Source organism: Chiloscyllium plagiosum, unplaced genomic scaffold (assembly GCF_037043375.1).
Source record: "Chiloscyllium plagiosum isolate Xiang-an unplaced genomic scaffold, Cpla_swu_hap1 HiC_scaffold_24, whole genome shotgun sequence".
Lineage (NCBI taxonomy): Eukaryota > Metazoa > Chordata > Chondrichthyes > Orectolobiformes > Hemiscylliidae > Chiloscyllium > Chiloscyllium plagiosum.
Window position 1 is genome coordinate 8,951,230 of NW_028270162.1, and position 27,783 is coordinate 8,979,012.

At 41.7% G+C, this 27,783-nt stretch overlaps 1 protein-coding gene across 2 annotated transcripts; it reads right to left on the reverse strand.

Moving 5' to 3' along the window:
* On the reverse strand, positions 1 to 27,723 carry ranbp1 (RAN binding protein 1). 2 transcript variants are annotated; one of them, XM_043715427.2, is made up of 6 exons: positions 27,571 to 27,723; positions 24,147 to 24,283; positions 20,546 to 20,703; positions 18,367 to 18,495; positions 11,233 to 11,289; positions 1 to 1,370 (listed from the first exon to the last, which is right to left on the reverse strand). In XM_043715427.2, the coding sequence occupies exons 1-6, from the start codon at positions 27,583 to 27,585 to the stop codon at positions 1,237 to 1,239; spliced, it is 630 nt and encodes a 209-aa protein (XP_043571362.1). In that variant the 5' UTR covers positions 27,586 to 27,723; the 3' UTR covers positions 1 to 1,236. The 2 variants fall into 2 exon arrangements, with proteins under 2 accessions (XP_043571362.1, XP_043571361.1); XM_043715426.2 differs by lacking the exon at positions 27,571 to 27,723 and adding an exon at positions 27,359 to 27,430.
* Positions 27,724 to 27,783: the final 60 nt, after the last annotated feature.

Genomic DNA, 27,783 nt, shown 5'->3' on the forward strand with positions numbered 1-27,783 from the left:
CCGCTTGCAAAACTCTTTATTGCAAATTTCCTAACGAGACCCATCAATTTTCAACAGTTCCGTTTTATAAGTTTCCCATTTACAAAACGCTAGATCCAGATGTTTTGTTCACTCCAACACAAAACTAGATTATCACAAATGTTTGTGGTCCGTGGTAAGCATATGCAAACCTGGTAAGTTTTCTCTCTCAATTTCACTGAATTTTTCTGTAATGTCAGTGTAACTAATTGTGTACATGCCAAATGTCACACTGCTACAAATATTGGTATTGCTATGTACGAGTCGTACAGCTGCAGCCAGCAGAAAATCAAAATGGCCCACTGTGAAACTATCACCATCTCTCTTCACATGCATCATGTTGGTGTCATCATAGACAGTATTCAGCTTCAGTACAAGATCTTACATATGATTTGACAGCAATGTATGTGGACCTGTACTGGTGTACAATTGTTTGAGGAAGCTCCAAAAAGGACAGGAGACAAGATTGGTAAATTGACACTATATCAAATCTGCTTGACTTTCCGCAACAGGATATTTTAACCAAGCATAACAAACTTACAACAGAAATGTTGTCTCTTCCTCATCTGCAAGGTCCAACAGCTTTCAAATAAAACTTCACTTAAGCCTGCAATGAACTTACCAGAAGTCTTTCTCGTGCAATCTGTAAATTACTAATCTAATCAAATTAGACAGTGGGAGGGGAACCTTCAATAAAATTTCTTCTAAAAACTCAAAAAATTCAATCTTCCAACTTGGTGTCATACTTAACTGATCCAGAAACTATAGGGAAAAAAATATAAAAAAGATGGACTAACTTTTCTCATATATAACTTAACTGAATTTAATTTAGTTATAAACCATGTCCTACCCAATGTGGGAACTCTGGCATTTGGAGTCTTATTCACAGAAAACAAAATTAAAAAATGGTCGTCATACACAGTAAAGCAAGTTATAATCACCAATTTTCAGGAATTAAAGTAACAGAATTAAATTATTCTCTCAGAAGACTGTAAATAGATAAGGCAGATAACATTCCTAAAAGTTTCAAAAGGAATACATGAGCACATTTATGGGAGTTGATGACCGCGGAATGACATTCTGTGAAGGTACTACATCTTCATAACAATTTCGGACCACAGGGCAAAAGCCTAGAAAATGGCTCATCTGTGTCCAAACCCAGTTCATTACAGTCTGCTGTAAAAAAAAAGGGAAAGGAAAACAAGGACGAGGATTATCTTAATTCTCTTCAGTTTTTTCACTAGTCACTTCTTTCTTCTTGGATTCTTCCTCTTTGGTGGATTCTTTTTTATCCTCCTTAACAGATAGTTCCTCTAGCTTTTCAGCAACCTTATTTGCACTTTCACTGTCACCTGATAGAAACAGATAGGGAAATGAGTGAAAGAGTTCCATGAATAAATGCTATTTAAAAATAAAAATGGGAAATCTCCTGGTACCTGACTAATAGTGGTTCCTCAGTTAAAACAAATAAAACCAACTATGTGGCCAATTCTCTCATCTTTAGACACGGGACCTTCTAGTGTGTAAATTAGCCATCACATTTTCCTCTACTACAGCGACTATATAGATAATGAAATATGCATTAACGTGAATTCGATATACCACGATTGACGAATTAGGGACGCTGTTTCTATAGCACAAACTTTTAAAGCATGTATTGGTTATAATGAGATATGAAAACAGAACTACCGCATTATAGCAGTTATGATTTAGAGATGCCGGTGTTGGACTGAAAGCTAGTGCTTTCAATTAAACCTGTTAAGACTATAACCTGGTAGTGTGTGATTTTTAGTGTTACAGCAGAACTGACTGTATTTCAGAAGTAAATTTTGCCATGGTGATTGTCACGGGAATAACAATCAGGGTGAGAATTCAAAGCCCACCATGGTAGTTGGAGAAATTTAGACTAATTTAATTAAATAAATGTAGAATAAACAGTATCAGTAAATAGTAATTAGGAACTAGTGAATTGTTATTAACAACCCAACAGGTTCACTAACATTCAGGAACACAAACCTATTGTCTTCACCTGAACTGACCTACAAGTGGCTTCAGAGCCACATGGAATATGGTTTAGTGCCCTGTGAAATAAACTTGGCAAGCCGTTCAGTTGTATTAAATGTCTTGGAGGAATCTGTTTGGGAGAGGTCACAGCACAGAAACAGACAAGTGGATATTTTAAGTGTGGCCTACAAAAAGTCTGCAGTAGTGAGTAGAGTGGGTTCTTTCGTGATTATGTTTTTTGAGATAGGTCTCTTGATTAAACTTAAAATATAAGTCATAACTATTAATTTAACCTGGAGCAGTGTTTTGCAGAGGAATAACATGGTTTTATTTTCTGGGTCTGTAGATTGTGAAGGAGCAAAAACTGGTCTTTAGTAGAGTGATATGCTCTTCTTGTCGGACTTGGGAGTTTAAGGAGAGTTTATGGGTTACTGCAGATTATATCTGCAATAAATGCCATTGGTTGCGAACCCCATCAGATCGAATGGATCAGTTGGAGAGACAGTTAGAGGCAATAAGGAGGGGTAAGAGAAATTTGCAGTTAGTGCAGGTGTCTTCTGTGGCTATCCCCATTTCAAACAAGTATGCTGTTTTGGAAAATGTAGGGGATGATGAATTCTCAGGGGAACGTAGCACAAACAGCCAAGATTGTGGTATTGAGACCGGCTCTAATGCAATGAGGGATACGTTGGATTCCAAGAGATCAACTGTGTTAGGGGACTCTCTAGTCAGAAGTACAGACAGCGAAAAATCAGAATGGTTTTTGCTTCCCTGGTGCCAAGATCAAGGAAAGGGTGCAGAATGTTCTCAAGGAGGAGGGGGGCCAGCAGGAGGTCATTGTCTACATTGGAACCAGTGACATAGGAAGAGGAAAGGTTGAGATTGTGAAGGGAGATTACAGAGAGTTAGGCAGGAATTTAAAAAGGAGGTCCTCAAGAGTATTAATATCTGGATTACTCCTGGTGCTATGAGCTAGAGAGAGCAGGAATAGGAGGATAGGGCAGATGAGGAGCTGGTATATGGGAGAAGGATTCACATTTTTGGATCATTGGATTCTCTTTTGGGGTAGAAGTGACCTGTACAAGATGAACAGATTGCACCTAAATTGGAAGGGGACTAACATACTGGCAGGGAGTTTTGCTAGAGCTGCTTGGGAGGATAGTAAGGTTGGAAGGGTGGGGGTGGGGGAAGAGAGAGAAGGTTCCAGGGAGATAGTAAGCAAAGAGACTGATACAGTTGAGAACAGAAGCAAATCAGTCAGGGCAGGCAGGGACAAAGCAGAGAACAAGGTAGGACTGATAAATTAAACTGCATTCACTTCAATGCAAGGGGCCTAACAGGGAAGGCAGATGAACTTAGGACATGGTTAGGAACATGGGACTAGGACAGGACTGGCAGCTTAATGTTCCAGGATACAAACGCAGGAAGGACAGAAAGGGAGACAAGAGAGGAGGAGGGATTGGAGTTTTTGATAAGGGATAGCATTACAGCTGTGCTGAGGAGGATATTCCCAGAAATATATCCAGGGAGGTTATGTGGGTTGAACTGAGAAATAAGGAAGGGATGATCACCTTATTGGGATGGTATTATAGATTCCCTAATAGTCAGAGGGAAATTGAGAAACAAATTTGTAAGGAGATCTCAGCTATCTGTAAGAATAATAGGGTAGTTATGGTAGGGATTTTAATTTTCCAAACAAAGAATGGGACTGCCATAGTGTTAAGGGTTTAGATGGAGAGGAATTTGTTAGGTGTGTACGAGAAGTTTCTGATTCAGTATGTGGATGTACCTACTAGAGAAGGTGCAAAACTTGACCTACTCTTGGGAAATAAGGCAGGGCAGGTGACTGAGGTGTCAGTGGGGGAGCACTTTGGGGCCAGTGACCATAATTCTATTAGATTTAAAATAATGATGGAAAAGGATAGACCAGATCTAAAAGTTGAAGTTCTAAATTGGAGAAAGGCCAATTTTGACGGTATTAGACAAGAACTTTCGAAAGCTGAAAGGAGGCAGATGTTTGCAGGTAAAGGGACGGCTGGAAAATGGGAAGCCTTCAGAAATGAGGTTACGAGCGCCCAGAGACAGGATATTCCAGTTAGGGTGATAGGAAAGGCTGGTAGTGTAGGGAATGCTGGATAACTAAAAAAAAATTGAGGGTTTTGTTAAGAAGAAGGAAGCACATGTCAGGTATAGACAGGATAGATTGAGTGCATCCTGGAGTATAAAAGGCAGTAAGAATATACTCAGAGGGAAATCAGGAGAGCAAAAAGGGAACATGAGATAGCTTTGGCAAATAGAGGTAAGGAGAATCCAAAGGGTTTTTACAAATACATTTAAGGACAAAAGGGTAACTGGGGAAAGAATAGGGCCCCTCAAAGATCAGCAAGGCAGCCTTTGTGTGAAGCCGCAGAAAATGGGGGAGATACTAAACGAGGATTTTGCACCAGTTACTTACTGTGGAAATGGACATGGAAGATGTCGAATGTAGGGAAATAGATAGTGACATCTTGAAAAATGTCCATATTACAGAGAGGAAATGCTGGATGTCTTGGAACGCATAAAGGTGGATCAATCCCCAAGACATGATCAGGTGTACCCGGGAACTTCGTGGGAAGCTAGGGAAGTGATTGCTGGGCCTCTTGCTGAGATATTTGATCATCGATAGTCACAGGTGAGGTGCCAGAAGACTGGAGGTTGCCTAACGTGGTGCCACTGTTTAAGAAGGGTGGTAAGGACAAGCGAGGCAACTATAGACCAGTGAGACTGATGTCGGTGTGGGCAAGTTGTTGGAGGGAAACCCGAAGGACAGGATGTACATGTATTTGGAAAGGCAAGGACTTATTAGGGATAGTCAATATGGCTTTGTGCATGGGAAATCATGTCTCACAAACTTGATTGAAGGAGTAACGATGAGTATTGCTGAGGTCGGAGTGGTTGATGTGATCTATATGGACTTCAGTAAGGCATTTGACAAGGTGCCCCATGGGAGACTGGTTAGCAAGGTTAGATCTCACGGAGTACAGGGAGAACTAGCCATTTGGATACAGAACTGGCTCAAAGGTACAAGACAGAGGGTGGTGGTGGAGGGTGGTTTTTCAGACTGGAGGCCTGTGACCTGTGGAGTGCCACAAGGATCGGTGCTGGGTACTCTACTTTTCATCGTTGATATAAATGATTTGGATGTGAGCATTAGGGATATAGTTAGTAAGTTTGCAGGTGACACCAAAATTGGAGGTGTAGTGGACAGCGAAGAAGGTTACCTCAGATTACAACAGGATATTGATCAGATGGGCTGAGAAGTGGCAGATGGAGTTTATTTAGATAAATGTGAGGTGCTGCACTTTGGGAAAGCAAATCTTAGCAGCACTTATACACTTAATGGTAAGGTACTAGGGAATGTTGCTGAACAAAGAGACCTTTGGAGTGCAGGTTCATAGTTGTTGTGGTTCTGTTCGCCGAGCTGGAAGTTTTTGTTGCAAACGTTTCGTCCCCTGGCTAGGCGACATCATCAGTGCTTGGGAGCCTCCTGCGAAGCGCTTCTTTGATGTTTCCTCCGGTGTTTATAGTGGTCTGTCCCTGCCGCTTCCAGTTGTCAGTTTCAGCTGTCCGCTGTAGGGGTTGGTATATTGGGTCCAGGTCGATGTGTTTGTTGGAGTTTGTGAATGAATGCCATGTCTCTAGGAATTCCCTGGCTGTTCTGTCTGGCTTGCCCTATGATAGTAGTGTTGTCCCATTCGAATTCATGTTGCTTGTTGTCTGCGTGTGTGGCTAAGGATAGCTGGTCGTGTCGTTTCGTGGCTAGTTGATGTTCATGTATGCGGATTGTTAGCTGTCTTCCTGTTTGTCCTATATAGTGTTTTGTGCAGTCCTTGCATGGTATTTTGCACACTACATTAGTTTTGCTCATGTTGGGTATCGGGTCCTTCGTTCTGGTGAGCGAACACTATATAGGACAAACAGGAAGACAGCTAACAATCCGCATACATGAACATCAACTAGCCACGAAACGACACGACCAGCTATCCTTAGTAGCCACACACGCAGACAACAAGCAACATGAATTCGACTGGAACACTACTATCATAGGGCAAGCCAGACAGAGAACAGCCAGGGAATTCCTAGAGGCATGGCATTCATCCACAAACTCCATCAACAAACACATCGACCTGGACCCAATATACCAACTACTACAGCGGACAGCTGAAACTGACAACCGGAAGTGGCAGGGACAGACCACTATAAACACCGGAGGAAACATCAAAGAAGCGCTTCGCAGGAGGCTCCCAAGCACTGATGATGTCGCCTAGCCAGGAGACGAAACGTTTGCAACAAAACTTCCAGCTCGGCGAACAGAACCACAACAACGAGCACCCGAGCTACAAATCTTCACACAAACTTTGAGGTTCATAGTTCCTTGAAAGTGGAGTTGCAGGTAGATAGGATATTGAAGACGACGTTTGGTATGCTTTCCTTCATTGGTCAAGAGTATTGAGTACAGCAGTTGGAAGGTCATGTTGCGGCTGTACAGTACATTGGTTAGACCACTGTTGGAATACTGCGTGCAATTCTGGTCTCCTTCCTGTCAAAAAGATATTGTGAAACTTGAAAGGGTTCAGAAAAGATTTACAAGGATGTTGCCAGGGTTGGAGGATTTGAGCTAAAGGGAGAGGCTGAACAGGCTGGGGCTGTTGTCCCTGGAGCGTTGGAGGCTGAGGGGTGAGCTTATAGACGTTTACAAAATTATGAGGGGCATGGATAGAAGAAGATAGAAAAGACGAAGTCTTTTCCCTGCGGTGGGGGAGTCCAGAACTAGAGGACAAAGGTTTAGGGTGAGAGGGGAAAGATATAAAAGGAACCTAAGGGGCAATGTTTTCACGCAGAGGGTAGTACATGTGTGGAATGAGCTGCCAGAGGATGTGGTGGAGGCTGGTACAATTGCAACATTTAAGAGGCATTTGGATGGGTATATGAATAGGAAAAGTTTGGAGGGATATGGGCCGGGTGCTGGCAAGTGGGACTAGATTGGGTTGGGATATTTGATCGGCATGGACAGGTTGGACCGCAGGGTCTGTTTCCATGCTGTACATCTCTATGACTATTTCAAACCAGTTATAATTTGGACAGGTATTCTGACATTTTAAGGAGCTGTTCACCAACACCAATTGCTTAACAGTAATTAAGTGTGTGAGTGGCATGTTGGCTCAGTGGTTAGCATTGCTGCCTCACAGCACCAGGAACCTGGGTTTGATTTCAACTTTGAGGGACAACCCGTGCAAACTCCACACATTCTCCAAATGTCTGTGTGGGTTTCCTCTGGGTGTTCTGGTTTCCTTCTCCAGTCCAAAGATGTGCAGGTTCGGTGCTTAGGCCATGCTAAATTGCCCATAGTCTCTAGGGACGTGCATGCTAGATGAATTAACAATGGGAAGTGCAGGGTATTAGGGCAGGCTGGGCTGGGTCTGGGTGAGGTGCTCATCGGAGCTTCAGTATGGACTCGATGGGCCGAACAGCCTGCTTCCACATTGTAAGGATTGTATATTTCAATCAAATGGGCAATAATGCTGGCCCAGCTAGTGATGTCCACATCCTGAAAGTACATTAATACAAACAGTCACTGGGCTGTAAAATGCTTCAGCATATTTTGAGGACAGAAAAAAAATTCTCATTAGAAACAGTTTTTTGTTTAACTTAACAATTAGCAATTAAAGAAAATTGCTGATTAAAGATAATATGCAGAAAGTATCCCAAACTGCAAAGTTAATCTCCACATTTTCTCTAGATCAAATTCTCCTTAACCTTAGAATGCAAAGAAAGAAAGAAGAAAGATCACTCCTCCCTTGCAAATACAACAACAATTTAAATATTGGACACAAGACAACACATCTTATAAAAACTTTAAACATGCTTTGCTCCTCTGCAGTCAAATTATGTGAACCTCCGGATTGGCCTATTTGAATACTTTAACACTATTCTTTACATGCTTAAAGATCAGATTTACCGTTGTCAAAGATACAAACAAGAGTAATTTTCTCAATGTAAAGTTGCATTTTTGCACTTATTAAGTGCAAAAGGTACTTCACATGATACACTGCACAAATGGATCAAACAGTAATTCAGCACCTAAAGTACAAGACTGGATAGAGCTGTTTGACATTAGACCAGATATCAAAATCTAAGTCAAAAACAGGAATTGCAGCTGAAACTCAGGTCTGGCATCATCTGTGGGAAGAAGGCAGAGTTAATGTTTCAAGTCCGATGACTCTTTATCTGACTGAGTGTTTTGACCCCCCCACCCGGTCTGCAGTACAGTCAGTTCTGCTATAATGTGGTAGTTCCATTCTCATGGAATCCCGTGTTATAAGAAAATACTGTGTAATAGCAGCACCATTTAAACTAATGGGGTGGGTATCACAGTATAACCAACATGCTTTGAAAGTTCACACTTTAGAAACACTGTCCCAAATCAGTCAATTGCATTCAACTGAATTCGCATTCACAAAACACGCATTATAAGGGAGCAACCTGTAGTTAAAAAAAAAGCAGCATAATTTGTCAGGGAAAAATAGGGATGAGTAATAAATGCTGGCCTTGCCACTGATGCTTGTACAGTATGAACAAATAAACAAAATAAAAATTTAACCAAATGTTCTTCATTATTAGTTTCTCAAATTTCAAACAATATTGCTTTTAAGTACAGACCTACTCAAATTGGGGAAAAAAATTCAGAAGTTCTCATGCGCCTGTTGTGGTATAGGTGGCAAAATTCTTATTTTTCACACATTTAAAAAAAAAATAGACCAAGTACATCATAATACATTATTACAAAACCTTAAAAACAAATTATGCTTACTTTCATAAAACGGGCATTTGTTTGTGCAATGGTAGCTTGCTACATCCACCAGCAGTTTCAAATGACAGCATGTTATACTGGGGTACAAATACATGACTGCATATTGAGGTAGCATATTCTGAATCACACAATTAACTGTAATTGTAAGACAGTGGTTTGCCAACTTATGGAGATGACAAAACTGATTGGAAACAGAGTCCAAAACCTCAGTTAATTTTAACATCATCTGGCCTTCTTTGATAAAGATCATGAAAGCTGCATATTTACCCTCATGCTTTTTCAGCCAACCTGGTATTGTTTAAATTAAATTGGGGGTGGCAAACCATAGACAAGTTGACTCAGATCAAAAATCCAAACTGTTCTAAACTAAATGTAGACAACAGACTTTTAAACTAAGGCGGTTTCAACTGATCATACTCCATGGTATTGATTTAGTTTTGCTGCAATTGACTAAAACACTTGTCTACAGCAGTTTTCTGCTTGGCAACCTGACAATCATTGCAGCACCAATCCTCAGCTACAAATTTCACATGGTCATCAATGTCACTATGTTTTAGAGAACACAGTTTAAGGACTGTGTGTCTAGAATGATTTCAAGCTTGTCAGACAACTTTCTGATAGCAATGTAAATCTTTACACGAAGCCAGGATGGGATGGCCTTGTGGTATTACTGTCAGACTATTAATCCAGTAACCTAGGTAGTGTTTTTAATTTCACAGGGTGGTGCAACATCAAGGGCCAAAGGGCATGCACTGCACTGTAACGTTCTATGTTCTATGACTATGACTAACTGCAGTAAGCCATGAGCTCCAACTCAATCAATCAATTAATCAATCATCGATTCTAGTGGAAGCAGCACTGTTGTAGATAAAATGTCACTGACCGCCGACTGCCTCCAAATGTTATAATTTATGGCATAAACAGTGTTTAAATGTTTTCTTTAAGAAAACCAAGATACCAACATCAGAGAAGCCTGTGCACCAGACATCAATAGCCAATGTCTGTATTGCAGAGAGCATGAATTGCATTTGACACAATTTCTTGCAGCACATCAGAATAAGCTTTGTTCATATACATCATATTGTTAGAAATAAATGCAGAGACTATTTTGAATTCTAAGGTACAATTTACAACAGTTTTATTGTTAATATGCTTCTGTTGAAAAATTCAAACTCAAGCTCAATTGTCTACATTAGAAGTCTAGGGCCCTTTGTTGTATTTCCAGCTACAAATAAAAATGTGGAGTATATAGTTATCTTGTGCATCTGTTGCCTCTTTGACCATGACTGAAATGGAATCACATTCCAGCAGTGCAGATTTAACAGACTAGACATGTGAAGCAACTTCTTCTGGTAAATAATTCTGGTTAAGTTTGGTCACATGTAGAACATAACCAGCATTTTGCAGCTGTGCTAACTGAAGTACTTCCTTAGTTTTGGACCATCCATATTTCCCCTCCCAAAAGGGAATGTCAGCAGAAGTGATAGCCTCCACTATCTAACATGTTTCATTCTGTTCCACTGCCCCTTTAAACATGGAAGTCTCCACAACTTGCTTTCTGTTCTGGTCAGGAGCTTCCACAATGTATTTTATACAGAAATTCTGAATCAACAAGACAATCAGTCAAGATTTGTTTTGTAAATTATTTGCTGGAGCAACATGCAAGATTCCTGCTGGAAACTGCATCACATGACCGTGAACTGAAATTTTTTCCCATTTATCACTGGAGGTCATTTTAACTAGTGTTGAAATAAACATAACCAAACTGATGTTACCAATACTGAAGTATATGCACATATATCCAAACAGCGACCAACTGGATTTAATTATCACAAAGGAGGAAGCAAATGTATCACTGGAAGGCAAGTTTCAAAACAGTAACTTTCATGAATACAGAGGAACCTCGATTATCTGAATACCAATTATCCGAAAATCGGATTTTCCGAAGGAGATCCCGAGGTCTCCATAGAAACATTACATCAAAGACATGGGGTGGGGGTGGGTGGGAGAGAGGAGAAGCAGTGTGTGGAGGAGTGTATGTTGTTGGACAGGGTTGGGAGCGGGCGGTGTTGGATGGTTGGGTTAGGCGGGGGGTGGTGTTTGGTGCTGTCTGCTTCTGCAGTCTCCTGAACAGGGAGCAGACTTTAAAAACTCCGAGCCCCAGAGGAAAGGCCTTTAAATCAATTAACCGAATAATCAATTATCCAAACGAAATAGTGCCCGCCCATCTTGTTTGGATAATCGAGGTTCACATTTCACATTTTCTGTGAAATTGCTGAAGATTGCAAACTGAGCAGACCCCTACTTGTAAATATAAAATATTTCAAATATGTTGCATGTCAGAATTAATAAACATTCACCTTGTAGTTTCATCTTCTCCTTGCATTCTTCAAATTTTACCTTAAACTTTTGTGCATCTAAAAAGGAAATGAAAATCATTGATACTTCAGTTAGAGTTTCTTCATTGAAACAAAATATATTCCAATACATAGGGAAAGCAATCATCCAGAGAATGGCACACACTTCACGTGTGCAAATATCTACTTAATGTACCACAGTAATGCCACTATTATGAGTAACGGTGAATTTCCTGGATACAGAAGTAGTACATCACACGGTTATTGAAATCTGGTAGAATCTGATCAATATCAAAGCTTATTGCAATCTAGTAATTGAAGAAATTATATTCTCTCATGTTATACCATTCTTCCATAATAATGCATTAAGAGTTAGGACCAAGCTTTATTTTTTACATGCAGCAAGGTCGGAGGCCCAGAGATAGGCAAGGTCAAAAGAAAAGATTGCTGTAGTCCAAGAGGGGGGAAGGAGGAGGAGAGTGAGAGTGAGAGTGAGGCACATGCAGAAGACTGGGAACTACTTGGGGAAAATGGACATACTTAATTACAATCACCTGCCAGTGGTTGAGAGGTCACTTTCCAAAAGGCTATTCTGACGGTTTAATTGCAGTGGGAGCTTTCGACAAACTGATACCAGCCTTTTGCCTTCTCCAGTCAGTTTGTCAAAACCAATTTCAGTTGGATTTTATTAAGGTATATTTTAAACAGGAATTAGTGTGGTCCAGGCTCTTGGAACATTTTGGAAAAGTATTATTTTGGGATACAATTGTCACATCTTTGTGTGTGCATTTGTGCCATTTGCCTGCAATGAACAATATCATGTGCAATACAATATTCAGTAATGATCGAGTACTGTGTTTGACAGTGACTCCTAAATCTATGGCTTGAGGGGGTTAGCTTAAGATTTGTTACACCTACTAAATATGCTGCATATACTAAATTAAGCGAGAAAGCTATTCAGAACTGACATTTGACTGCTCTTGGAAAATGTTTCACAATTTCAGCACGCTGTTCCATAAACACAGATTCAAATTTTCTTTCTTCAATAGACATGAAAGTAATGATATTATAACTAGATCTTTCTAGTTAGGGCTTTCTCCTTGAATGGAGTGTAACTGAAAATGTGTAGGTAATTTTAGATGATATAGAAGAAATTATGAGTTAAGATATATTTATCACCGCCAAGGCATAAGCAGCAGGAACTATATATACTTTGACTCTGAAGTTGCAACTGGTAATAATCTTCATTTATTGTGTTGTGTTTCTCATTTGCACATTGCAGATGTAGTGATGAATTTAAATTAATTGTTTAAGATGCTCTTTGGAAATTCTGAGATTGACATTAGTGTAATTGGGCAATGATTATCCCTTTTGTGGCCAATTTATGGCCACTCTTCTTCTTCAGCAATGACTGCCACAATACCTTCTTGGGTTACACGAGGTAATGCTCAACAAAGCTGAGCACAGCAATCATCTTTAGGAGATAGAAGGCTACCACCAAGAATTTAAGAAATCGTTTGTTTTCAGTGGTGGAAAGTGCAACCTGGTATTTTCTTACTCAGCTGAAAATGTGTTGCTGGAATTCTGAATAAGGGCTCATACCCAAAACGTCGATTCTCCTCCTCCTTGGATGCTGCCTGACCTGCTGCGCTTTTCCAGCAACACATTTTCAGCTCTGATCTCCAGCATCTGCAGTCCTCACTTTCTCCTAGAAGATCTTCTTACTCACCCAGAGTTGCCCAAGATTACCAACTGTCAACCACAAAATCCAGATCCAAAAACAAGTGTTGCTCAGGCCAGGCAAAGAAAGACTCCCTTTCCTGAAGGAAATTGGTGAACACAGATGTGCTTTTATGAACACCTAAACTTTCTGGTGCAAACCCATGAGTTACCAAATTTGTTAATTAAATCATAATCAGTCATGACAGGATTTAAACTCTCCATCTACAGGTTGATAATTCAACGCTAGAATCAGAAGCTTAACTATGCATGTTTTATGTGGCAAATATATAGACTTTAATTTTGTTGAAATGGTTCAGTAAAACACTGTTTTACTGTTTCCCCTGATTTTTAATTCTACACATTTATATTTTATTCACATTTTGATCCTATATGTCTTTCATTCTTACACTGCCACCCAGTGGATTTGTATTCAAACTGTCTGACTGAGACACAGCTTAGTATCAGTAAAGGACACTGAATCCAATGTTACTGTAAAAGATGAAATATCATGCTATCACAGGTAAATGTCAAGTTTTACAAATTTTTTCCATTGGCAGAGTTTGCACAAATTTTCAATGTAATTTGAAACGTCATCTTTAATAAACTATTTGATCTTCGACAGTATGTGTGCAGATGATAGAGATGTACAGCACGGAAACAGACCCTTCGGTCCAACCTGTCCATGCCGACGAGATATCCCACCTGCCACCAGATAATCTAGTCCCACCTGCCAGCACCCGGCCGATATCCCTCCAAACCCTTCTTATTCATATATCTATCCAAATGCCTTTTAAACATTGTAATTGTACCAGCCTCCACCACTTCCTCTGGCAGCTCATTCCATACACATACCACCCTCTGCGTGAAAACGTTACCTCTTAGGTCTCTTTTATATCTTTCCCCTCTCACCTTAAATCTATGCCCTCTAGTTCTAGACTCCCTGATCCCAGGGAAAAGACTTTGTCTATTTATCCTATCCATGCCCCTCATGATTTTGTAAACCTCTATAAGGTCACCCTCCGATGCTCCAGAGAAAACAGCCCCAGCCTGTTCAGCCTCTTCCTAGAGCTCAAATCCTACAACCCAGGCAAAATCCTTGTAAATCTTTTCTGAACTCTTTCAAGTTTCACAACATCTTTCCAACAGGAAGGACACCAGAATTGCACACAATATACCAACAGTGGCCTAACCAATGTCCTGTATAGCTGCAACATGACCTCCCAACTGCAGTACTCAATACTCTGAAATTTCCCATTATAAGTGAGATTAAAGGGAAGGAATTCTGGATTAGTGGTGCTGGAAGAGCACAGCAGTTCAGGCAGCATCCAAGGAGCAGTAAAATCAATGTTTCGGGCAAAAGCCCTTCATCGGGAATAAAGGCAAAGGGCCTGAAGCGTGGACAGATAAGCTAGAGGAGGGTGGGGGTGGGGAGAAAGTAGCATGGAGTACAATAGGCAGGTGGGGGAGGGGATGAAGGTGATAGGTCAGGAAGGAGAGGGTGGAGTGGATAGGTGGTAAAAGGAGATAGGCAGGTAGGTCAAGTCTGGACAAGTCATGGGGACAGTACTGAGCTGGAGGTTTGGAACTAGGGTGAGGTAGGGGAAGGGGAAATGAGGAAACTGTTGAAGTCCACATTGATGCTCTGGGGTTGAAGTATTCAGAGGCGGAAGTCGAGGCATTCTTCTTCCAGGCATCTGGTGGTGAGGGAGCGGCGGTGAAGGAGGCCCAGGACCTCCATGTCCTCGGCAGAGTGGGAGGGGGGAGTTGAAATGTTGGGCCACGGGGCGGTGTGGTTGATTGGTGCGGTGTCCTGGAGATATTCCCTAAAGTGCTCTGTTAGGAGGCGCCCAGTCTCTCCAATGTAGAGGAGACCGCATCGGGAGCAACGGATACAATAAATGATATTAGTGGAAGTGCAGGTAAAACTTTGAAGGATGCGGAAGGCTCCTTTAGGGCCTTGGAGAGAAGTGAGGGAGGAGGTGTGTGCGCAGGTTTTACAGTTCCTGCGGTGGCAGGGGAAGGTGCCAGGATGGGAGGGTGGGTTGTAGGGGGGGCGTGAACCTGACCAGGTAGTCACGGAGGGAACGGTCTTTGTGGAAGGCGGAAAGGGGTGGGGAGGGAAATATATCCCTGGTGGTGGGGTCTTTTTGGAGGTGGCGGAAATGTCGGCGAATGATTTGGTTTATGTGAAGGTTGGTAGGGTGGAAGGTGAGCACCTGGGGCGTTCTGTCCTTGTTACGGTTGGAGGGGTGGGGTCTGAGGGCAGAGGTGCGGGATGTGGACGAGATGCGTTGGAGGGCATCTTTAACCACGTGGGAAGGGAAATTGTGGTCTCTAAAGAAGGAGGCCATCTGGTGTGTTCTGTGGTGGAACCGGTCCTCCTGGGAGCAGATATGGCGGAGGAATTGGGAATAATGGATGGCATTTTTGCAAGAGGTAGGGTGGGAAGAGGTGTAATGCAGGTAGCTGTGGGAGTCGGTGGGTTTGTAAAAAATGTCAGTGTCAAGTCGGTCGTCATTAATGGAGATGGAGAGGTCCAGGAAGGGGAGGGAGGTGTCAGAGATGGTCCAGGTAAATTTAAGGTCACGTGTAATGCGTTGGTGAAGTTAATGAATTACTCAACTTCCTCGCGGGAGCACGAGGTGGCGCCAATGCAGTCATCAATGTAGCGGAGGAAGAGGTGGGGAGTGGTGCCAGTGTAATTACGAAAGATCAACTGTTCTACATAGCCAACAAAGAGACAGGCATAGCTGGGTAGGGAAGATCAACTGTTCTACGTAGCCAACAAAGAGACAGGCATACCTCTACACCGCTGAAGCTAAACGCTAACTCGAGGACACCTCTTCCTACTGCCACCTCAACCATGACCCCACCCTCCATCACCAAACCATCATCTCCCAGACCATACAGAACCTCATCACCTCAGGAGATCTCCCACCCACAGCTTCCAACCTCATAGTCCGAGAACCCCGCACTGCCCGGTTCTACCTCCTTCCCAAGATCCACAAGCCTGACCACCCTGGCCGACCCATTGTCTCAGCATGCTCCTGCCCCACTGAACTCATCTCTACCTACCTCGACACTGTCCTATCCCCCCTAGTCGAGGAACTCCCCACATACGTTCGAGACACCACCCACGCCCTCCACCTCCTCCAAGACTTCTGTTTCCCCGGCCTCCAAAGCCTCATCTTCACCATGGATATCCAATCCCTCTACACCTCCATCTGCCATGACCAGGGCCTCCAAGCCCTCTGTTTTTTTCCTCTCCAGACGTCCCCAACAGTACCCTTCCACCGACACTCATTAGTTTGGCCGAACTGGTCCTCACCCTTAACAATTTCTCCTTCGAATCCTCCCATTTCCTCCAGACCAAAGGGGTAGCCATGGGCACAAGTATGGGCCCAAGCTATGCCTGTCTCTTTGTTGGCTACAGAGAACAGTTATCTTCCGTAATTACACCGACACCACACCCCACCTCTTCCTCCGCTACATTGATGACTGCATTGGTGCCACCTCGTGCTCCCGTGAGGAGATTGAGCAATTCATCAACTTCACCAACATATTCCACCCTGACCTTAAATTTACCTGGACCATCTCTGACACCTCCCTCCCGTTCCTGGACCTCTCTATCTCCATTAATGACCGACTTGACACTGACATTTTTTACAAACCCACCGACTCCCACAGCTACCTGGATTACACGTCTTCCCACCCTACCTCTTGCAAAAATGCCATCCAGTATTCCCAATTCCTTCGCTTCCGCCGGATCTGCTCCCAGGAGGACCAGTTCCACCACAGAACACACCAGATGGCCTCCTTCTTTAGAGACCACAATTTCCCTTTCCATGTGGTTAAAGATGCCCTCCAACGCATCTCGTCCACATCCCGCACCTCCGCCCTCAGACCACATCCCTCCAACCGTAACAAGGAGAGAACGCCCCTGGTGCTCACCTTCCACCCTACCATTCTTCGCATAAACCAAATCATCCGCCGACATTTCCGCCACCTCCAAAAAGACCCCACCACCAGGGATATATTTCCCTCCCCACCCCTTTCCGTCTTCCGCAAAGACCGTTCCCTCCGTGACTACCTGGTCAGGTTCACGCCCCCCTACAACTCACCCTCCCATCCTGGCACCTTCCCCTGCCACCGCAGGAACTGTAAAACCTGCGCACACACCTCCTCCCTCACCTCTATCCAAGGCCCTAAAGGAGCCTTCCGCATCCTTCAAAGTTTTACCTGCACATCCACTAATATCATTTATTGTATCCGTTGCTCCCGATGCGGTCTCCTCTACATTGCAGACACTGGGCGCCTCCTAGCAGAGCACTTTAGGGAATATCTCCAGGACACCGCACCAATCAACCACACCGCCCCGTGGCCCAACATTTCAACTCCCCCCTCCCACTCTGCCGAGGACATGGAGGTCCTGGGCCTCCTTCATCGCCGCTCCCTCACCACCAGATGCCTGGAAGAAGAACGCCTCATCTTCCGCCTCTGAACACTTCAACCCCAGGGCATCAATGTGGACTTCAATAGTTTCCTCATTTCCCCTTTCCCCACCTCACCCTAGTTCCAAACTTCCAGCTCAGCACTGTCCCCATGACTTGTCCGGACTTGTCCTACCTGCCTATCTCCTTTTCCACCTATCCACTCCACCCTCTCCTTCCTGACCTATCACCTTCATTCCCTCTCCCACTCGCCTATTGTATTCTATGCTACTTTCTCCCCACCCCCATCCTCCTCTAGCTTATCTGTCCATGCTTCAGACCCTCTGCCTTTATTCCTGATGAAGGGCTTTTGACCGAAACGTCGATTTCGCTGCTCCTTGGATGCTGCCTGAACTGCTGTGCTCTTCCAGCACCACTAATCCAGAATCTGGTTTCCAGCATCTGCAGTCATTGTTTTTACCTCGTTAAAGGGAAGCAAGTTTGGAGTTGGAATGCAAAAAGGGACAAAGTACCAAAAAGAAAAGGCACCAGAAGAACACTTGTTCATTGGATTGCATTTCTGCCTGTGAAATCATCAGTGCTGTGTGTGTAGACTTTGTCAGCCGAAATATAAATAAAGTCTTTTGGCAGGAGGTGCCCAAAGCATATTCAGCAATCTTGAGGGAATATTACTTGAACAGGTCTTTTGCCAAAACAGAAAAATTAAAACTTTAAATTGTTCCAAGTACACAAACAAAAAAAAAGGAACAAATAATAAATGCTATAATCTGTGCAGTCTCTCATAAGTGAGTCCAAATTTTAACTTGAATGGTCTAAGTTAATTACAACTAATAAATTAGGACACAACATCCAACCGTAGAATGAACATTAGTCCACTTAATCTAAGTTATGTGGATAATTTAATTTGGGTTGTTACATTAAAAGTCATAATTACAGATAAGACTACTTCTACTCCAATACTTACTTTCTTTATTTAAGAATCGGATTGCCAAAAGTTCAGGTTTGGGTTCTTCATCAGCAAAATCAGCAGGTGCACTCCAGACCCATGCCCGGTCACTGCCTACATTAGGCCTTAGCTCCATTGAAGGTGAAACTGGAAAGAAGAAAAAAGCCCAAAAATTGTGTTTTGCTCAAAATAAACAAGTGCCATTTACTTATTATATAAACAGCATTGCATGTATTTTAATTGGGCCAGCTGCTTAACAAATTGAATAAGTTTGCTTTAATGTGTTTAATGCAAAAATCAATCATACTGGAGAAATAGGCTTCAATTTCTGTTTTACATTTTTAGTTAACGTTTTCAAAATCTCAGAAGCGATTAAAAAACAAATTATATTTGTTATTCCTTCAAGTGTTCCTTTCTCTTTCATTTTCAAGGTGGTGACTTCTTCTAACAGGTACAGATGCCTTTGTTTCTATCCATTCTTTGCACAAATCAGGACAATTTGCACTGATTTGGTTATTTAATTTCTTGGCCAATCTGCTGGTCTCATGTACATTTTAAGCAAAATCACCAACTAGGAGAAAGCAACTGGAATCAAAATGCTGGCCCTTAGCTTGCCCAGGGCAATCAGACAGATTGGAAGCTTGCCTCAGTAGTTTAATGCACTTACTGATTCACAGTGAAAGTTTTGGGAAACTTTCAAGTAAAAGCCAAGATTTTCCTGAAGTATGCAAGACAGAACATATTTGATCAACTCAGCCCAATGTAATAACTTTTACAATCCATGTTCTGTTGCTTGTGTGGGATTCAGAAGTCAACAATAACTTCAATCTTAATCATCACATAGGTAACCTTAAGTCTGGTTGAAAAATATTTCCAACATTGCAAGTCTACTCCAACTGTTAGCAAAATAGATGAAGAATCTGGAAAGGAGAGTGCAAAGTGAGCTGGAAAGTGAAAATTTTGCATTTACTTCATTCCACTATTGGAAGCTAGAAATAGGAATTATTTTTTTAAAAAAATTGATAGGAGGGGCAGAACAATGGAGGTTGACTTCTACAGCTTAAACATGTCCTGGAAGACAGTTTCAATTTATTTCAATTGACCACAGCACAGATTACCAAAAATATCAAGGTATCCCCAATGGCAAGATATATAAAGTCTCATTTTCCGATTACCCAGTAGCTCGACAATGCTAACAATAAAGGAACATGATTACTTTTTCATGAGAAAATGAAGCAGCAAACCAGAGTTATTTAAAAAAGAGCAATATTTGATCATTCCAAAAGATAATCCAAAACAGTGTGTCAAATAATGTAACTCAAAGATTATCTTGCATACCCAGGAGTCGATCACATGTTTGCACCAGCGATTCTCAGCTGTGTGCCTGAGGTAAAGTTTCAAGCTGCCTGCCAAAAAGCACCAGAGAATGTACAGGAAAAAGCCTCACATCACAACTGACCAATTGGAATCTGAGTTTGGAGAAGTAATGGCTGGGGTTCCTTGTCAAAGAAAGGATTCAGCCCAATGAGGGCAAGTATAAGACAAGAGAAAGCAAGTCAGTTCCTGTGGAGACTGGTGTTTAGATAAATGTAGGGTTGGCTGGGCAGAAGAGGAAAAATACCCTAGAAGGTAAGGAAGAGCAAGGCAAACAGTACCAAGAAGTGGTGCCACAGGGATAGTACTGTGACTGAAAGCTTCATTTGTTTCTTCAATGACAAGACTGTGTATCAAATCAATTGGCAATATTATCAGTACCTTAATGCTTTCTTTGCACTGACTCCTGAGCATCTGATTACACCCTCAAAAAAAAGTTGCGATTACAGTAATGGAGTTGCATCCAATATATTTATAGAGCACATGCGTAAAAAAATTAAAAACCTTGTGAGAATTTCTTTCCAGATTGTGCAGAAAACAGAATCTCAGCTGAAGAAGTGGAATTCCAGATAATAGTGGTCAAGTCGTAAACAAAAATATACTTGTTTAAGTGAATAACTAGTTTTGACAGAGAAAACATGGTTATCCAAAGGGTTTCTTTTTTGTTTAAAAATAACCTTCAGAAGCAAAAACATTGGGAGCCTCTAACTTATATAATCATTTAAAGTAAGAATATTCCCAAAAGAAGCAGCTAACATGATCAACAACAATTGCAGGCAAATCTACAAAGTATTTGACAACAATATAGGAAGGAGAGACCTACGATAGTGGTTTGCACAGATTTTGAGAGTTTTATCTCTCCTCATCAAAAGGCGAATTGTTCCCCTTTCCTTATGCTTCAGCAACTTCACATCTCCAGTTCCTCGTTCTTTCCACTCAGGAGGGTCATTTTCTGATGCGTATCTAAATAGCTTTGCACGCCTAGTAAAACAAAAACATGATTAGGCCATGATCTATCTTATACCTTGTTTAGAAGGATACAAACTAAGTGGTCAAGTAAATCAGCATATTATCTTTTCATCTGGAGTGGAGTGCAGAAAGTTAAAAATATTAAGTGAAAAGGATTTGGAAGACCAGGGTCCCCAGCACAAAAGATTCCCCAAAAAGCAAACAAAAATGTACACATAATTTAAGAAATAATCCCGTTAAAAAAAAGGGAGGCAAGTTGTTTTTGTTCCAACAGCACATTGGGGAAACATGTGAACACTACCTCAATGTAACCATATCTGACCACCTTTAATACACTATGGGCCAATGAATGAAAAGATACAGCCCTTATGTTATGGGTTATCTGAAAAACAAGCTTATAATGAATACATGGAATTCTTAATGGAAACAAATTCAGGGCTGTTATACTGTACTTAGGCAGGAAATAAGCAACTTAAAAAGTACCAACCATAGTGGGCAAAAGTCACATCAACTTATGTGTTTGCTTTCCTGGCAGAAACAAATCCCACCAAGCACAGAAGATATTGGTCTACCATGAGATATACTTCATTTATCCCTGACAACCATCTAAAATCAGGCAAAATTGCACTAACCATTTGCCATAAGGGACATGCATTACAAAGACCAATCTCTCTCCTCTTCCCTGAAAAAGGCAATTCAAGTTGCTGGTTATTCCAATCCTAGTTGGTCTGCAGAAGTTTCAGGAACAGTGAAAAACATCAGGCCACCGTTGGAATATGGTGTGCAGTTTTGGTCTCCTTCCTATCGGAAAGATATTGTGAAACTTGAAAGGGTTCAGAAAAGATTTACAAGGATGTTGCCAAGGTTGGAGGATTTGAGCTATAGGAAGAGGCTGGACAGGCTAGGGCTGTTCTCCTTGGAGGCTGAGGGGTGAGCTTATAGGCATTTACAAAATTATGAGAGGCATGGATAGGAGAAGTAGACAAAGTCTTTTCCCTGGGTTGGGGGAAGTCTAGATCTAGAAGGCATAGGTTTACGGTGAGAGGGGAAAGATATAAAAGAGACCTAAGGGACAACCTTTCACGCAGAGGGTGGTACACGTGTGGAATGAGCTGCCAGAGGAAGTGGTGGAGGCTGGTACAATTGCACTATTTAAAAGACATTTGGATGGGTATATGAATAGGAAGGATTTGGAGGGATATGGGCCAGATGCTGGCAGGTGGGACTAGATTGGGTTGGGATAACTGGTTGGCATGGACGGATTAGACAGTTTCCGTGCTGTACATCTCTATGACTCTGCAATAAATTAAGCAGCAATAGCCCACGAAACTGGTGTAGTCTTAATGTAGTTTTTGACTTGATTACAGTGTTTACAGCAGTTCTCAGGAAAATAATTCTGATCTGTTTATCAGTTCATTGATTAGACAATGAAGAAAAAAAAACACAGGATGAGCAGGCACCATTATGACACTGGGTCCCTATACATTCATGAGGACTTTGGTCTCCTTTCATCTGAACTTTGGAAAAAGAGGTGAATACCTCTTTAAAGGGAATAAAAATTCTTCTTAAAATTTGTTATAGTCTGAAATTAGATTAGATTACTTACAGTGTGGAAACAGGCCCTTCGGCCCAACAAGTCCACACCGACCCGCCGAAGCGCACCCACCCAAACCCATTCCCCTACATTTACCCCTTCACCTAACACTACGGGCAATTTTTAGCGCAGCCAATTCACCTAACCTGCACATTTTTGGACTGTGGGAGGAAACCGGAGCACCCGGAGGAAACCCACGCAGACACGGGGAGAATGTGCAAACTCCACACAGTCAGTCACCTGAGGCAGGAATTGAACCCGGGTCTCTGGCGCTGTGAGGCAGCAGTGCTAACCACTGTGCCACCGTGCCGCCCAGATATTGGCCTTGTATCAGTCCAGCTATTGGAGAAATCCCCTGTCAATGTTGGTTTTAATTACCAGACTATCCTAACCCAACACTCTCTGAACTACTTTTTCATAAGCTTGGAGACCATCCAAACTTGCACAAGTGCCATTCACCCATCACCCCATGCCCACTAATCTACATTAATCGCCCGGTCCACCAAATTTAAAATTCTCATCTTAAGTGTTCAAAAGGTCCTCACCCCAAAGCCTTACTCCTCCAAGTCTCTATAATCCTTCTCACCCGAAGATGCATTTCTGTTTTTATTTACATTCCAAACTCCTTCACCATCCTCTCTCCATCTTCTAAGCTGGATGTTTCCCCTGGAAACCTGTGCTCCAAAACCTGAGCCAGAATTTGGGCTCATGGGGGGTGTTGCCCTGACAAAGATGTCGCGGAGGGAATGGTCTTTTCAGAACACTGATACGGGTGGGGAAGGAAATATATCTCTGATGATGGGGTCTGTTTGGTAGCGGTGCAAGATGATATGTTGTATGCGGAAGTTGGTGGGGTGGAAGGTGAGGAAGGCATCGTCAACCACGTGGGTAGGGAAGTTGCAGTTGTGGAAGGAGGCGGCCACCTGGGAGTTCGAGGTGAAATTGGTCACCCTGGGAACAGATGAGATGAAGGCAGAGGAATTGGGAATAAGGGATGGCATTTTTACAGGAGGTACGGTGGAAGGTGGTGTAGTCTAGGTAGCTGTGGGAATTGGTGGGCTTGTAAAATATGCCTGTGGTTAGTCAGTCACCAGAGATGGTGATGGAGAGGTCCAGGAAGGGGAGGGAGGTTGCCGAGATGGTCCAGGTGAATGAGGTCGGGGTGGAAGATAATGGTAAAGCTGATGAACTGTTCAAGCTCCTTGTGGGAGCACGAGGCGGCGCCAATTCAGTCATCGATGTAGCGGAGGAACGGGGGTGTGGTGGTGGTGCCGGTGTAACTATGGAAGATGGACTGTTCCACATATCCAACAAACAGGCAGGCATAGCTCAGTCCCATGTGGGCGCCAACGGCTACCCGTTTGATTTGGAGGAAGTGGCAATTTTTTTGTTTTTAAACAAAGAGGGTGGTTCCCATATGGATTGAACTTCCTGAGAAAGTGGTGGATGTTTTAAAGACATTTGGATAGATATGTGCATAGGAAAGGTTTGGAGGGATATGGGCCAGGAGCCGAAGGATGTGACTAGTTTAGTTTGGGATTATGTTCGGACTGGACTGGTTGGACTGAAGGGGCTGTTTCCATGTTGTATGACTCTAAGAGCTTGAGGGGAGATACAAAAACATGTATGCACATTTCTAGACAAACTAAGTCACAGCAGGATTGAGAAATATTGGAAGACCAAAAACCAGTTAAGACAAAGGAATATCTGATCAAGTTAGACACAGGCAAATTCAGAATCATATTGGAGAATACCAAGCTTAAGATGTAGAAAGTCACCATTAGTCTACAACTTACTTGCCTATAAGTAAAACAGAATTATCAGCAGGGGTACTGCAAGTACTACACCACATATTACTTACATTCTGAAAAGTTCTTCCTCATCTTCTTCCAATGTTTTTACCTCTTGCTCAGGAAGAGAAACTATTGGTTCAAAATGAGGGTCGTGGTTGGAATCTTCAGTCACATTCTCTACAGAAGTGTCATGGTCTCCTATTTCCTGAGGAAAGACAAACCATGTGCATGTGAGAAGCATTTTTTTCAAGCTAATGTATCTTATTTAATAACTAGTACATTAAGCCTTAAAGGAAAAATGATTAAAACATTCATAGACAATTTACAGGCACTTTGTCTGTTATACAAGATTACAAATAATGTTGAATTCACAGCTATGTGACAGCTGTTAGAAAAGTGAAGAATCATGTGATCTAGTACAGGTTCTGCTCAACAAGCCAGTGTGGTTTGGTTACCACAGAAACCAGAGACCAAAGGTCACGTTGTGTTCAAAAGCACATACCAGGTTTAACACCTGAAAATAAAAGACAGAAGCAGATGCTCTTGTTGTTGCAGACTTTCTCAAGACACTTTGAAATGGAAGACAGACACAATGAGATAGAATGAAACAAGAATGTTCGAGAACAGCGGAGAAAAACTGTTTTGCAGTAACTACCAGGCTACTAATGGTAGCTGATCGGCTACCTGAAAAGAGGAGCCAGCAGAAATCCAAAATATCTGAAAGATTCATCCTAGTGTGGGAAAGAAGTAATTGATGTGAACCATGCTGGATTTTGGATTTCTGGGAAGCAGTTTTCATTGACAATAGATTGTAAAATTCAGCAAAAGAGAGAAAAACTGGGAAAGACTGTGGTAATTTCCTACGTGGTATAAATGTGTTATAAATGCTGACAGGGAACATATTTTTTGTAGTTTAGAGCATTATTTCCCTATCAAGTAGTGTTGCTTTAGTTGATTTGTTATTGTAAAAAAATTATTGTGCAATTCCTTTACATTGGTCATTGGGGAATTCAAATATTTAAAAAAATTATTGGCCTATACAGGAATTGTAAAACAAAGTTGTAGATTTAGAATGCAGGTGCACGTTATATTTGTAAGGCATAATAAACAAGCAAGAACACCCTACTGTATGCTTGGAATGAATACAAACTATTTCAGCATGGAAACACTAATTTTTAAACTTCACACAAAATGAGATACAGTATGTGCAGGCACATGAAAATCTCTTCCCCTTTCTTGCAATTATTACAGAGTTTTATATTCCTGCTTCAGATTGGCCTCACATCCAACTTATTTTTGCAATTCTAAATCATCGTCCATTTCTCACTGGCCAAGCCTCACCTCTGACTTTTTGGAAGATGGATAGAAGTGGGCATATATATTCATCATGACTTTGAGGTGCCAGTGTTAGACTTGGGTGGACAAAGTTTTAAAAATCTCAATACCAGGTAATAGTCCAATAGGTTTATTTGGAAGCAATAGCTTTTGGAGCACCGCTCCATCAGATGGTTGTCATCGTAGTCATCGAAAGGAACATGTTTGGCTGGTATATATATCCAAGCATAACTAATACTTACTGTTAAAACAGTGGCCGCTTGGAAGATTTCCTGAAGGGTTAAAAAATCATGGCACCGTATCCCAAGAAGAAAGCAACATCTCCAAAGTCAGAAATGAAAAATTAAATAAAATACAAAGCTCAAACTTCACTGAATTGGCTGGAGTTACATTTTGTTTGTGTTTATCAAGATGTCACTAGAGAAGAGTTATTAAATTCAATATCTGTAATATAGATTGTGTGCCATTTTGACTGGTTTTGATTAGCAAGGTTAAATGCCCTGTGTACTATTTTGAAATGCTGATCAGTCTCTCCAGCCATTAGCAAAAAAACACTGAGGTCAGCTGAAACAAGTGGAAAACATTTACAAACAAAACCCTGATCAAAGATGACCTGAATGGGAGAATTAGAAAGCACATGGAATGCCAGCTCCTCTCTGGTAATGACACAGTCACTAATTTACTTTAAATCTACTGATTACAATCTTTTAGCTATTCAAAAGATTAGACAAGTTTTTTTTGCAGAGGGGAAGGGGAAGAGGAGAGTAATTTTAGGTGGAGAAATTTCAGCACACAACCCCTCCCAGGTCAACAGGAACATCATGAGCAAGGTACAAAATCTGCTCCCCATAGACATCATTGTGTCATACTTAAAACATTCAACGTGCTTAAACTCAAACTCACAAGACTCTTAATGTTTTCAGTTCCCATATGAGTCATGAACAACTCAAGCAGGGATGCTTTTTTTTTCTTTTTATAAGCTTGTGAATCCACTATGAAATGGAATGCACTGTAAACATTCAATTCATTTCAGATACAAACATCAGACATTAAGCATTTACTTCAATAATTGAAATGCATGCCAAATAGAATAGCTCTGAAGAAAGACCATCATGTTGTGACAATAACTTTCTCCCCATGGAAGCTTCCTGAGCTGGTCATTTTAATTTAAAAGTTTGAGCAGCCAAACTATTGTGCAAGACTGTAGGAATTAGCCTCGACTCATTTCAATAGCGTGGAATAAAAAAGATGTAACAAAGAAAATTAAGGAAGACCACCAACTCCATAGAATTGAATTCATACAGCTACGAAAACTCTTGACTATCACACACAAAATAAAACACCTGTCACATGGATCGCAGCAAAACAATTTTAAACATTCACATGCAAAGTCGATCTGAAATGACGTGTTTTTGTTTAATTTTGTAATAATAACCATTTGAAAACCAGAAAAGTTAGTCATAGTGACTGGGGAGGAAGATTTTCAGTAACCCTGTCATTGTCAACATCAAATGTTGTCTTAAGGAATGCGGTGGTGTGCCTGAAATAATGGATTATGGGAGAGAGGTTATCTCGTACTGATCCGACTGGCTATAAGGTCATTAACTGCAGCGATTTTATTATAAACCAAGCCTTCCACAATATATCGATCGTAACTGAGATTAACTAATGGAAAGTGCAAAATTAAATCACTTTGATAAAGCCACATCGAGGAAAAAAAGGGTCATTTTATAATGAATGAATCATCTCCATCTAGGCCACTGCTGGACCACGGGGTGAATTTTACTCCGAGTGTAAGGCCTCGAAGCAAACGAAAACATACAAATTTTAAATTGAAAACGGACAAAAATACAACATTTCACAAATTGAGGTTACCCTTCTCTCTTCATTTCTTAAATCTTTAACTACCGATTCGAACGACGGCACCTCGCCATCTACAACTCACGGTTTCTATCTTTGGATTCAGGAATAAAATGCCAGCCGCCGGCTCTAGCGGATCCATTGCTCACACCCTCCCCCAGCCCCCGCAACAAAAAAAAATCAGAATCGTGATGACTTTGAATACTTCAAAAACCCCGTTAGACGTTAAATCCAACATAAATATCAACTTAGATGAAAAGTAGACTGCGTGAACTTCAACTGCATGCCAATACTTACTCTCTCATCTGCCATTTTAAGGGACGATGGCTTCAGATTATAGATGAGAAACAATAAAAGATCAGTCTCTCGTTTTTTACTTTCGCGCTTGATTTTTTACCCACCTTACCTCAGTCCAATATGGCCTCCCTAGCAACCAGAGCTGGGCACCCAAAAATCAGAAACAGCTTCTCCTTACTCTAAAATAGGCAAAATAAATTCATGTTATTTTCT

Coding starts and splice junctions, on each gene's coding strand:
- ranbp1 (XM_043715426.2), bottom strand. CDS start 27,415: ATGGATCCGCTAGAGCCGGCGGCTGGCATTTTATTCCTGAATCCAAAG. Junction 20,704..24,146: donor GAGGAAGAACTTTTCAGAAT/GTAAGTAATATG, acceptor TTGTTTTACTAG/GCGTGCAAAGCTATTTAGAT. Junction 11,290..18,366: donor CCGATTCTTAAATAAAGAAA/GTAAGTATTGGA, acceptor TTTCCTTTTTAG/ATGCACAAAAGTTTAAGGTA.